This window comes from Pseudorca crassidens, chromosome 6, assembly GCF_039906515.1.
Source record: "Pseudorca crassidens isolate mPseCra1 chromosome 6, mPseCra1.hap1, whole genome shotgun sequence".
NCBI lineage: Eukaryota > Metazoa > Chordata > Mammalia > Artiodactyla > Delphinidae > Pseudorca > Pseudorca crassidens.
The window spans coordinates 28,453,404-28,465,784 of NC_090301.1; the positions used below are offsets into that span (position 1 = coordinate 28,453,404).

Here is a 12,381-nt window from a genome sequence, read left to right on the forward strand (position 1 = left end):
CCGACACTGAGTGCCAAGTAGTTCCAAAGAAACAAAAAAAATATGAGCACCTGTAGAATCCCAGGGAATGAAAGAGGTAAAGTACATTTTAAACATATTTATTAACAGTTTCGATGTTTGTGAAGCGATTTATATTTATTTCTTTGAATTTTGCGGCTGGGATTAATACACATATTCCTCATTATTTTTCACAAAGTCTTGCTGACAAGCAGGAGGAAGAGGGCTATTCTGCAATTTTGTCTCCCCGTCTGTATAAGTGGGATCCAGGACACAAGAACGACTCAGCCCTAAAGTGCAGTCCTGAGTCCCTCAAGAACTCAGGCCCTCCTGCCTTTTTTCTGCCTTCTTCCCAGTAGAAGGAAGGGGTGGGGGGAGCGGGAAACAATTCAAACCCTCTTTGTAAGCGTGTGAATGAATCTCAAGAATGCTAAACACCTCAGTCTTCCAACCTAATTAGAACACGTAGAAAAGAGGCATTTTCAGGACATTTAAAACTTGCAGCATAATAAGCCATCTGGAGAGCGCCACAGTGCGTCCCAGTGGTCGAGGCGCCCAGCAGGTCTTCGCGCGGGCTACCCGCTGCTCCGTGCGCCCCGGATCCCCGGCGGCGCGCGGGTGCGCGGCTCAGCAGCGGGTAGCCCCGGGGTGGGGGTGCAGCCCCTGCCCATCACAGAGCCCGGAGCTAAAGTTACTTTTCTCTGCGGGCGACTTCGAACTGCCTGGATTTTTAACCCGATAAACTGATAAAGGACTAACACGTCTGGAGTCTTCCAAAGACGGAAAGAAAATCACTTTCTTGTCGCAACAGTAAGATTTTGTTACGAAATGCAAAAGTAAAGGTTAAAGCCTGGGAGATAACCGGTCGCATATGGGGGGACGGGGGAGGAGGTGGTAAAAATTGTGGATGTCGCGTCCCAACTATCTCGGTTCGAATCCCAGGTTTGCCATTTGAGAGCCTACTCTGTGTTAGGCGCTCGGAATACCGCGCTGAACAAGATTATCTAGGTTGTGGCTTTCTTGGGGGAACTATCATTAGCTCGGTTGCCTTGGTATGCTTCTAAACTCTTGTTTCTTCACCTATAAGGAGTGCCTGCCTCATAGAATTGTCGTAAGGTTCTGAGACATCCTGTATTAAGATGAGAACGATTAACGCGCTGTCTGACACACAGTAGGGGCTCAGTAAGCATTTGTACTTCTCTCAATTTGAGCTCACCTGGTGAGGGCAGCGCAGAGAGGAGACAGGTCCCACGGTTAAGAATGATTCTTTGAGCAGTTCTTTTAAACAAGCGCTGGACTCTAAGGATGCTTACCTTCAGATAGGAGACCTGGTAGGTGTCCTGGAAGCTAGGGTTCATAAGCGAGAACATTACGGGAAACTGAGCCCCGCACCAGTGGGAGCCAGCAGAGAGCTCAGGAGGGACTTCTAGCTAGGGTTTCCCGCTCCGGGTCTCAAGAAGGCGTGATTAGCATTAGCCCCGCCCCCCATAGCTTCCCGGCCGGCGATTGGCCCACGCTCCTCGGCTGCCAGCTCCAGGCGGGGCCGGAGGGCGCCTGGAGAGAGGCCGAGCCCGCGGGGCAGTGGGCGGGGACGCGCGGAGAGCGTGGCGGGGCGGCCCACCAACCGAGCCCCAGCGCGAAGGGGCGGGGCCGGGGCGGAGCCTCCCGGCGGGCATTAGAAGCAGGTGACCCGAGCTGGGCGGGAGAGGCCAGTCAGCTCAAGGCAGTGACTCCGCTGCGGCCAGCGCCGCGGCCGCCGCCGCCGCCGCGCGCAGTTCAATACCCGCCGGAGGTGGGCCAAAGGGTGCTAGAGCGCGGGGGAGGAGCGGAGCCCGGCGCGTCCCGGGAGAACCGCCACCGCCCCCAGGAGTCCGCTGGAGCGCGGATCCCCCTGCAGGGGAGGAGGAGAGCGGCGGGCGGGACGCAGCGGCGGGCGCGCACCATGCAGTCCCGGCGGGGCCAGCGCTGGCTGCTCGCCGTGCTGTGAGGCGGCGGGATCCCCCGGTCGCCGCACACCGCCTTCCTCTTGCCCAGGTGCTGCCAGGCGCGCTCGCCCTTCGTCCGGCTCCCGGACCCTGGTGGAACGCACGGCCTGCCCCGCGTCCTGCCCCGCCCGGATCATGCGGGGGGGCCCGCAGGAGGTGAGGGCGAATGACCGGTCTGCGGCGACCTCGTTCAGGGGGCGACCCCCTCTCTGAGACGCCCCCACCTGCTGCCATGTGCTGCCTCCTCGGGTACCCAGCCTATCGCCAAACTTTCCCGATGCCAGCCTGTCTCTGAGTCGCGTTTCTGAGCGAAGTGTTCCAGAGACGGAGGGCCCAGGCTGGCTACGGACTATCTGCTTCTCTCGGGATCCTCAGAGGTGAGAGCCCGCGCCTTCCCCTTCTCCCCGTTCTTTTCCCGGCCCTCTGCCCTTTTCCCGGGGGCTGAGCGCTCTGACCTTGGGGTGCAGGCTGGCAGGCCCTGCGAGAAGGGAGGCGGGGTGAGGGGCGGGGAGTCTGTAGTTTGGTTCCAGGAGGTGGGAGGGGAGGGGAGGGAGAGAGGTTAACTTAGAGTTTTGGAGACCGCTTGCGGGGATTGCGCCGTTGACGCCTCTCTATTTGGGAGTGGTTGCAATTTTTCTTCTCCTCCACCTTCTTTTTTAAAGAGTACTTTCCTTGGAATCGGAGCCCTAACCGTCCCTCCCCAGCCCTCTCCAGCGAAGAGCTGAGCGCTCCCTGCGGAGGCAGCGCCCTCCCGAAACAGTTTATCTTTGGACGGATTTCTTTAAAAGAAAAAGAAACCAACAGGTTGCCAGTCCCGGCGCCACACAAGTCGGCGGAGAGGGAAGCCCGGATCCCGGTTTCCCCTGCCTGAGCTGGCCCCGCGCTGGCTGCGGGAGACGAGGGGAGGGAGGGGGCTATGGCTCGGCCAGACCCGTCCGCGCCGCCTTCGCTGCTGCTGCTGCTCCTAGCGCAGCTGGCGGGCCGGGCGGCGGCCGCCTCCAAGGCCCCAGTGTGCCAGGAAATCACAGTGCCCATGTGCCGCGGCATCGGCTACAACCTGACGCACATGCCCAACCAGTTCAACCACGACACGCAGGACGAGGCGGGTCTGGAGGTGCACCAGTTCTGGCCGCTGGTGGAGATCCACTGCTCGCCGGACCTGCGTTTCTTCCTGTGCTCCATGTACACGCCCATCTGCCTGCCCGACTACCACAAGCCGCTGCCGCCCTGCCGCTCGGTGTGCGAGCGCGCCAAGGCCGGCTGCTCGCCGCTCATGCGCCAGTATGGCTTTGCCTGGCCGGAACGCATGAGCTGCGACCGCCTCCCGGTGCTGGGCCGCGACGCCGAGGTCCTGTGCATGGATTACAACCGCAGCGAGGCCACCACGGCGCCCCCCAGGCCCTTCCCGGCCAAGCCCACCCACTCAGGCCTGCCGGGGTCGCCGGCCTCGGGGAGCGACTGCGCCACCGGGGGCCCGTCGGTGTGCAAGTGCCGCGAGCCCTTCGTGCCCATTCTCAAGGAGTCGCACCCGCTTTACAACAAGGTGAGGACGGGCCAGGTACCCAACTGCGCGGTGCCCTGCTACCAGCCGTCCTTCAGCCCCGACGAGCGCACGTTCGCCACCTTCTGGATCGGCCTGTGGTCTGTACTGTGCTTCATCTCCACCTCCACCACGGTGGCCACCTTCTTAATAGACATGGAACGCTTCCGCTACCCTGAGCGCCCCATCATCTTCCTGTCAGCCTGCTACCTGTGCGTGTCTCTGGGCTTCCTGGTGCGCCTGGTCGTGGGCCATGCCAGCGTCGCCTGCAGCCGCGAGCACAGCCACATCCACTACGAGACAACGGGCCCTGCGCTGTGCACTGTCGTCTTCCTGCTGGTCTACTTCTTTGGCATGGCCAGTTCCATCTGGTGGGTCATCCTGTCGCTCACCTGGTTCTTGGCGGCTGGCATGAAGTGGGGCAACGAGGCCATTGCGGGCTATGCGCAGTACTTCCACCTGGCCGCGTGGCTCATCCCCAGTGTCAAGTCCATCACTGCGCTGGCACTGAGCTCCGTGGACGGGGACCCGGTGGCCGGCATCTGCTACGTGGGGAACCAGAACCTGAACTCGCTGCGCGGCTTCGTGCTGGGCCCGCTGGTGCTCTACCTGCTGGTGGGCACGCTCTTCCTCCTGGCGGGCTTCGTGTCGCTCTTCCGCATCCGCAGCGTCATCAAGCAGGGCGGCACCAAGACGGACAAGCTGGAGAAGCTCATGATCCGCATCGGCATCTTCACGCTGCTCTACACTGTGCCAGCCAGCATCGTGGTAGCATGCTACCTGTACGAACAGCACTATCGCGAGAGCTGGGAGGCTGCGCTCACCTGCGCGTGCCCCGGCCCGGACTCTGGCCAGCCGCGCGCCAAGCCCGAGTACTGGGTGCTCATGCTCAAGTACTTCATGTGCCTTGTGGTGGGCATCACGTCGGGCGTTTGGATTTGGTCCGGCAAGACTGTGGAGTCGTGGCGGCGCTTCACCAGCCGCTGCTGCTGCCGCCCGCGGCGGGGCCACAAGAGCGGCGGCGCCACGGCCGCGGGGGACTACGCCGAGGCGAGCGCAGCGCTCACGGGCAGGACCGCGCCGCCGGGCCCCGCCGCCGCCGCCGCCTATCACAAGCAGGTGTCCCTGTCGCACGTGTAGGAGGAGGCCGAGGCCGAGGGACCGGGACCGGGGCCGGGAGTTGAGGGAGGGAGGTTGTTTTGTTTGGTAGCTTTGCCAAGGTCACTTCCGTTTACCTTCTTGGTGCTGATGCCCCCTCCCGGGGCAACTTGGAGAGAGGGGAGAGGGACCGTTTCAAGGGGAGTACCTGTCCCAGGACTTCTCAAAGGGGCTCAGCTCACGTCTGTTCTATCTTACTGCCTTTTCAAGAGGAACCCTGTTTTTAATTTATATGTAGTTTTCTTAATTTTTAACTTTGTTGCATTTTGGCAACAAAATTTACCTTTGCTTTGGGGGCTTTACAATCCTAAAGTTGGCATTATAATGAAGTTCCACTTGGTTCAGGTTTCTTTGAACTGGGTGGTCTAAATTGGGAAAATATATTTCCTATACTTCTGTCTTTAAAAATGTGAACAGTGAAAGTTGCTGTGACTGGGAAGTTGTTCCGTGTGCTTTTCCAGGTTGTTTCTCCTTCCACTGCTTAAAGTGTCCAAGATGCTTTAAGGTGAGCTGCTTTTCCCTGTTTATAGTTCCTAAGTTAGGGGACACCCTAAGTCATACCAAGGAGGGGGGTAGCATAATGTGGTTAGGGCCTCCGGAAAGTGACAAGGTTAGGCAATGTTTAGAGATTCTAATGTGTACGTCCTAGCTTCGTTTAGCAAGCTTCGGTTTCTTTTCTATAGTACTTGTAATCATTCTCGTTCTTAACAGTGCCAGCTTTGCTTGAATAAGTTAGAGGTAGCATTGCAGTGTCCGGAATAAATATTTGGAAGAATGCGAACCTAAGGGATGGTGATTGGTTGAACTTGAATTCTAGACTGTTAAGATGGCAGCTTTGTGCCCGAGGAGTGGGTGGTTCTTTTTTTTTTTTTTTAACATCTATAGTGAGTGGTTCTTAATAGGCTTTGGTGATGCCACTTTTTAAAACTTGTGTTAAAACTTTGGTAAAAATAAACCCACTTCCTTCTTCTGGAAGGACTTAGCGATAGTGCTGAAGGGGATTCCTTTTTACATTTAAGGACTAAAATGGATATAACTCCTGGAATTAAGTAAATTTCCAACACCTGTCTTATCTGCTCCACCCCCCCCCCATCCCACCTCCTTTATCATGTTAAACAGTCTTTTTGCTTTTCTTATTCCTCCTCTCCTGGAGGGCTGTGATTAGAAACCACACCCACCCTTGAATGAGGTGCTTGAACGGGGGGAGGGAGGCTGGCTACCTGTGAACAAACACTGGCAGCGATGAGGGAAAATAAGTGTCCCTGGACTTTGGACTAGATTACAGCCAGATATTCCAAAAGCATCGAGACACTGCTCTCTGCGGCCTCTGGAAACAAATGAAACCCATAACACCCTTGCATAAGCTTTTAAAACATGGATCAGTGTAGCAAAAGGAAAGCTGTTCCCCCTGCCCCCCTCGCCTCAATATATTTTTCTCTTCCTCCTCTTCTGAGAAAGCCTATATAGTGATGAGCACACACTTTACTGTGAGAGAATTCTGTTTGCTTTTCTAATCTGTTGAACCATTCCCTCACTTATATATGAAAGCCTATGTATTGATGAATATACACGTACACACACCACGCACACATACTTTACTGTTAAAAATCCTGTTTGCTTTCCTAATCTATTTAACCATTCATTCAAGAAGAGTGTGAGGCCATTACTGGGGATGGGGGTGACAGTGCATTGGCCAGCAGAATACCAGTGACCAGGACTGAGTGGGAACTAAATTTAAGAAGCTAAAATGGCAAAAACAATTAAAATTTGGGAATGTCTCCCTAGAGAAACAAGTGTAGGGGTTTGCGCTTCATTTATACCAAAGTTGGAAAAGTCAGATTTAAGCCCAGGCCAGTTTTTACATTATGGATATTAAGTAAACAAGTGTATACTTTCCATAGTGGATTTAAGCACTTTGCTGGTGGAAAGAAGCCTGGTGTTATAGTTTTCATGGACTTTCAAAAGCTATTCACGTTTATAAAAATGCACTGCTCTTACACACTCATCCTCTGAATCAAAATGTCAGTATATTCGACAAAACCTTGTACACAGAGCTACAGAACTTTTTGCACATCTAATTCCTCTACTTGTTCAGAAGAAGCTTCTTAGAACCTTGAAATAGATCCCCTGCCTGAGGGCCAGTTCCTCTCTTGTTTTTCAAATGAGGAACTTTTCTGATCACCTTGACCTCTTCCCTCAGTTAACATGTCTTCCCAGAAAGTACATAGATTATTCTGCTGCCTTAGGTCATTGTGACTAATTTGGGTTTTTCCTCTTCCTTTTTTTTTTTTGTGGAGGAATGTAAAGATGACGCAGAATGTATCTAAAAGTTGTGGGATGATGTGGTTGAAGTGATTTAATTCTTCCTTTTAAAACAACTATTTTTCATTTTGGCAACATACCAAACCTAAAAAGAACAACCAATTAAAAAAAAAAAAAAAAGACAGTTAAGACACAGGATACTAAGACAAGGAGAGGCAATACAGGTAATGCATTTGGAGATCTCGGTCCAGGCCAACTCTCAGAGCTGCCTCTGTTTTCAGCCTCTGTTTTCACCGCTGCCCTCCCCCTCCCTTACCTCAAAGATGAAGCCCACCTGCTTCCCTCAAGTTTTACCTCAGCCACCCCTCCTGCTACCCAGGGCACAGAAGCCCATCTATGTATGGTCGCCCCCTATTTCCATCTCATATGCTGTTTTCTTCTGATTTTTATTTTTATTAGGCAAACAATCCGTACTCATGAAAACAATTACAAAATGAAAGGTTGTGGGTTGGTTTAGCAACTTCTTCACAGCCAGCTCTGATTTTAGGAAGGATTTAAGGCCCAGTTTAGTTTCACAGGTACAGCTTTTGGGCTGTCCCTTTCATGGTTCAATTGTAAGCAGCGTCTCCCGTCATAGATTTTAGGGGGTAAAGATTTAGAAGGAACTAATATGTGACTTCTCAGTAAATCAGTTGACAAGACTTAGGAAGTCGTTCTAATTTATATTCTTAACCTCACACTTTGAAGTTGTCTAAATTGGCTGAAAATAAGTCTTCTCGGTGCCTTATTGGTTTATCCTTGCAAACCTTTGTCATGTTTTCTCGTAGTCATTTCCAGTGGTAAGCCTGTGTGTGTGTTGTGTGTAATTGTGAGCAATGTACAAGCTTAAATAATGTGCTGACAGCACTGTTTCCAAGTTGGTATTCATTAGGCCGTTTCCTCCTGGGCTAGGGCTGCACTAATCCTGACACCGGCTGCCAGGAGAAAACCTCATGGATCCCACACCGCACCTTAATAACAGCATCTGTGACCTGCAGTCTCAAGTACAGAATGGGAACCCCAGAGCTAGGAAATGTAGTTGTATATTTTAATGAACTGCTACCCCTGCTAAAGAGGCTTCTTTCACTTTTGTGCTCTACAGAAAGACCAAGGTGGGTAGGAGGGACAAAGCTTTGAATAACTGCTTTCTAACACCGAATGTGGCCAACAGGATAGAGAACATCACAAATCTAGGCAGGTGTGAGGTACAGTGGCTGAGGATTTCCTGCTCCCCCTGCATGCCCTTTCTTGCCTCCAAAGTCCAATCAAGTGATCCTGGGAAAGAAATACACCTAGGTTGAGGAGGGTGGTTTTGAAAGCAAAAGCTACCAAGACATTAAAGCAGGGTGAATGAAGGGTAGGCAGGATGAAAGTAAGTAACCTGGCTCAGAACTCTCAAAAGCTTCTAGCAGCTTGATGACAATTACAGGATTTATTTCAGTCTGTGGTACATCATTTGAAGACGATATTACTTCATGTTGTTACAAACTGTATGTATAGTATGTATGTGTTGTGGGTGTGTATATAAATAATATATATTATATATATGAGAGATTTAGTGACTTTTGATACGGGTTTGGTGCAGGTGAATTTATTACTGAGCCAAATGAGGCACATACTGAGTCAGTAGTTCGAGTCCAGGGCATTCAATACTTTTTCTGATTTCCGTGTATGTGTAGTGCCTGTCCCATGCGGTATTGTCAGTGTCATGTCAAATCCAGAACTCAAAGCAGAGCCAGCGATATTTTATTTGTAGACAATCAACTAGAATCTATAAAATTATTACTGGCAGATGATTATAATTCCAGGGTCCCTAACACTAGCAAAAGGAAACCCAGAGCATCTTGATAAGAAGTTTTCTGTTTTTGTTTTGTTCCTGGAAGTCAGTAGAAAAGCAGTTGTATTTGGTTATATTAGTGTCAAGATACTTAATTTGCTGACCTTATTATTTCAGAAAAAAAAAATTGTATGTATTATATTTGTGGGAAGTTAAACTAATGCTTTGAGATTTTTATCAAATATGGAGAGTAGTTATTTATGAAAAACAAAGAAATGTCTATTTTTGTTTCTTTGTTCCCAATTCATGTAGATAAATTTTAAAGTGCATTAAAGCAATGGTAAAGCAAATAAGATGCTGTACAAGTATTTTTCTCATGCTTTTATGGAGAGACACTGTTTTCTAAGAGTATCTGAAGGAGGTATGTGCATTCTAATTTCATGATCAGATTTCTCAGATGTACTTTGAATATAAGTGGCAATGTTTTTATTGATAATAAAATCAAGGAAATTCCAATCACCAGAAGGAGAACTAATGAAAACATGTTTTACCTGAATATACTTCATAGGTTTCTCCTGCTGATCCTGTGATTGTTTCATGATGCACTTGAAGAAATGAAGGAAAATCCACGTAAGAACAGAGACATTGCCTGAGATTGTGTTCTATTTTATCAACCCTCCATCTATACTCTGTACTGAAGCAATTTGGATAGAAGTGCTGCTCTTGTGTGTGTCTGGTTTGCAGTCAGAAACCCCCAAAACTTTATCATTCAGCAGTTAGATCCACAACTTTGTATTAAGGTCTAAATACAAGTCAGGGAACCCCGATAAGATAAGAGGATATATGGTTCTCCCTCTGTATTTGTGGGTAATTGGTTCCAGTAGTCTCCCTCCCCCCGTGCCGCCCCATACCAAAATCCATGGATGCTCAAGTCCCTTATATAAAACGGTGCAGTATTTGCATATAACCTACGCACAACCCTCCCATCTTCCCCCGCACCCTCCTTTATACTTTAAGTCATGTCTAGATTACTTATCATACCAAATACAAATCCTAAGTAGTTGTAAATATAATGCAAATGGTTGGTGGTGTGCAGCCAATTCAAGTTTTGCTTTCTGTAACTTTCTGAAATTTTTTTCCCTAAATATTTTCAATCCATGGTTGGTTGAATCCACTGATGCAGAACCTGTGGATACAGAGGGCCAACTGTAAATTGATTTAGAGTTGGCACTTCCCTGACAATCTGGACAGATGCTTAGTAAACCTGAGATAATTAATTTAGCATCCAAGTGAGTACTATGAGATTGGTACATGTTAGGGCATTTGGGAGAACAGAAAATACAGCAGTTGAGCTGGATCCTGGTGCAAGAGCCACTGTGCCTTACCCGTACAGGTCTCTAGTTGGCACATCTTCCCAATGCTTTCTCATTGTTCATTCCCCCCAGTGGGAAAGGGGGGCACTGTTGGACTTAGGAAGTTGGAGAAATAGGTAATAATGCTTCTTTTAGTGATTTAGTTACAGAGCTCTTACGTGCAACAGAATGAGCGGAAGTAGAATGGTTCTGTGCATAGACTTGGGAGCTAGACTGATTAGGGATTCAACTCCCAGCTCCATCATTCATGGGCTGTTGATCCTGAACAAATTACTTAAGCTCTTAGTACTTCATTTGTGTACTTCATCTTAGTACTTTCTCATCTGTGAAAGGGGCATAATGATAGTACTTATATTTTAGGGTTGAGAGGATCTAAAAGATTAAATCAGGTTAAGGTAAGTAAAACGAGGAGGAAGCAGCCATTCAGGCGTGGAATGGAAAGGGAATTGAAAGATGAGGTTTCAAATTTGTGTCTGCATAAGAATCATTTGGGGTTCCTATTAGAAATGTAGATTCCCAGGCTTCAGCTCCAGGAATTGAGATTAATTTGGGATCCAAGAATTAGGTCTTTTTGTTCTGTTTTAGTAAACTTTTAGAATTATTTTAGGCTTACAGAAAAGTTGCAAAGATATATCCATTTTGCCCTAATATTAACATTATCATAGCACATTTGTTAAACTAAGAAGTCAACATTAACGCACTACTGTTAACTCCAGACTTCATTTGGATTTCACCAGATTTTCCACTGATGTTCTTTATCTGTTCTAGGATTCCACATTGCATTTAGAGGAGAAGCTTCATTTCTTACAGGGACTTTCAGCCCATGAGAGGCAGGTGTGGTCTGGAGACCACATCTTGAGAAACACTAGGACATGTCAAGGGCTGAGGAAGGTCAAATTGCCCCATCCTCACCACCATCCTGGTGGTGGTGGGGTTGGATATAGAAATTTGACTTGAAGAGTCGGGATGGAATCCTCTCCCTTAGATGAGAGGGGTTACCTTAAGAAGTGAGGCATCTATTCCTAATGCCAGATGAAATGAGTTTTGGAGTTCGGAAGGTGGGGTTGCTGCCTAGCCTGAGGAGATACATCTAGGGTTGTGGGCAGATCAGGGGAGTGAGTGCAGCAAATTGGGAACAACTACTTTGTGGGAACACAGGAGGGCTCAAGTAGTTGATTAAAGGGAATTACCAGGGGCCAGTTAGCCTGGGAGACATATAAATCCTGTATTTCCTGGAACCTGGTGATAATGTTTTAGAAATGGGTCATAGTAGTAACCAACATCAAGCACTGCCACACTGGACACGAGCAGAAAGTCAAAGGGTGAAGCTGAGATGACCTTGTTGAGAGAGTGCAGCGGGAGGTGGACGAAACACTGACGCCCTGTGTTTGGAAGAGTCGGTTCCCCCAGTGAGGAGATAAAGGGCCACCATCTGGGGAGCTAGATGTAAAGGTCAGTAGAATTGAGAATGGTAAGATGAAGGAATAGATGTTGTAAGAAAAAGCTAGCAGAGTAATTTGAGGTCTTGAAGTAGAGATCGACATATTCTTGAGGACCTTAGGTTCTGAGGCTGTCTCTAATCACATTCAAATTACTTAGCTGCCCTCACAGCAGTTAGTCATCACCTAACCTGTTCCTTTTTTTTTTTTAAAGAACATTAACCTCTTTCCATTTGACTGTGGATTTCTAATTTCTGTACTACTTCACTTTCCTGGTTTTTTCTGCATGTTAGAGACCCTAAACCATAAACTGGTATTCATAACATTTGTTTCACATGAAGTGCATGTTATCTCATCTGCCAAACCCATTTAAAATGGACTAGTGGAAATTGCCTCAGAAGCCAAACAGGTTGCACCTGTGTACAAGGGACCAGGTGTCTCTGAAGGGCTCCTAGATCTTTTGTATTCTTGCTGGCAAGGTGTCAGGCTGGCCAGGTTGGTAAGTGGCTAACAGTTAAGATTTTAGGTGATCTAATCCTTAACTTGATTGATAGATGCTGGGTGTAATCTACAGATTCTGCATAGAAATTAGCACTTACCTCTGGGAGAGCCCCTACCAGCTGTCCAGTGTTTTACCAAATAGCTCTATACTCAAGAATGCGGCTTCTGGGTGAGGGAACGGTCGTAGTCATTTTACATGTGGTTAGAGAGAAGGCTTGGGTGATGAAAGATTTTAGCTAACCTACACGCTATAGGTAAACATTTTCGAAAACACTGCATAACCTGAATACAGAGTGAATTGTTTTCCAGT

General features: G+C 48.8%; 1 protein-coding gene and 1 long non-coding RNA gene across 2 annotated transcripts; one reads left to right on the top strand and one right to left on the bottom strand.

The window, feature by feature from the left end:
• The first annotated feature begins 1,694 nt into the window (after nt 1–1,694).
• Nucleotides 1,695–5,461, top strand: FZD5 (frizzled class receptor 5). The gene is made up of 2 exons (XM_067740822.1): nt 1,695–2,359; nt 2,645–5,461. The coding sequence occupies exon 2, from the start codon at nt 2,899–2,901 to the stop codon at nt 4,660–4,662; it is 1,764 nt and encodes a 587-aa protein (XP_067596923.1). The 5' UTR covers nt 1,695–2,359; nt 2,645–2,898; the 3' UTR covers nt 4,663–5,461.
• A 1,648-nt stretch (nt 5,462–7,109) lies between these two features.
• On the bottom strand, nt 7,110–9,618 carry LOC137226280 (uncharacterized). The gene is made up of 2 exons (XR_010944279.1): nt 9,310–9,618; nt 7,110–8,256 (listed from the first exon to the last, which is right to left on the bottom strand). It is a non-coding gene; the product is annotated as an uncharacterized lncRNA (long non-coding RNA).
• Between the last annotated feature and the right edge of the window lie 2,763 nt (nt 9,619–12,381).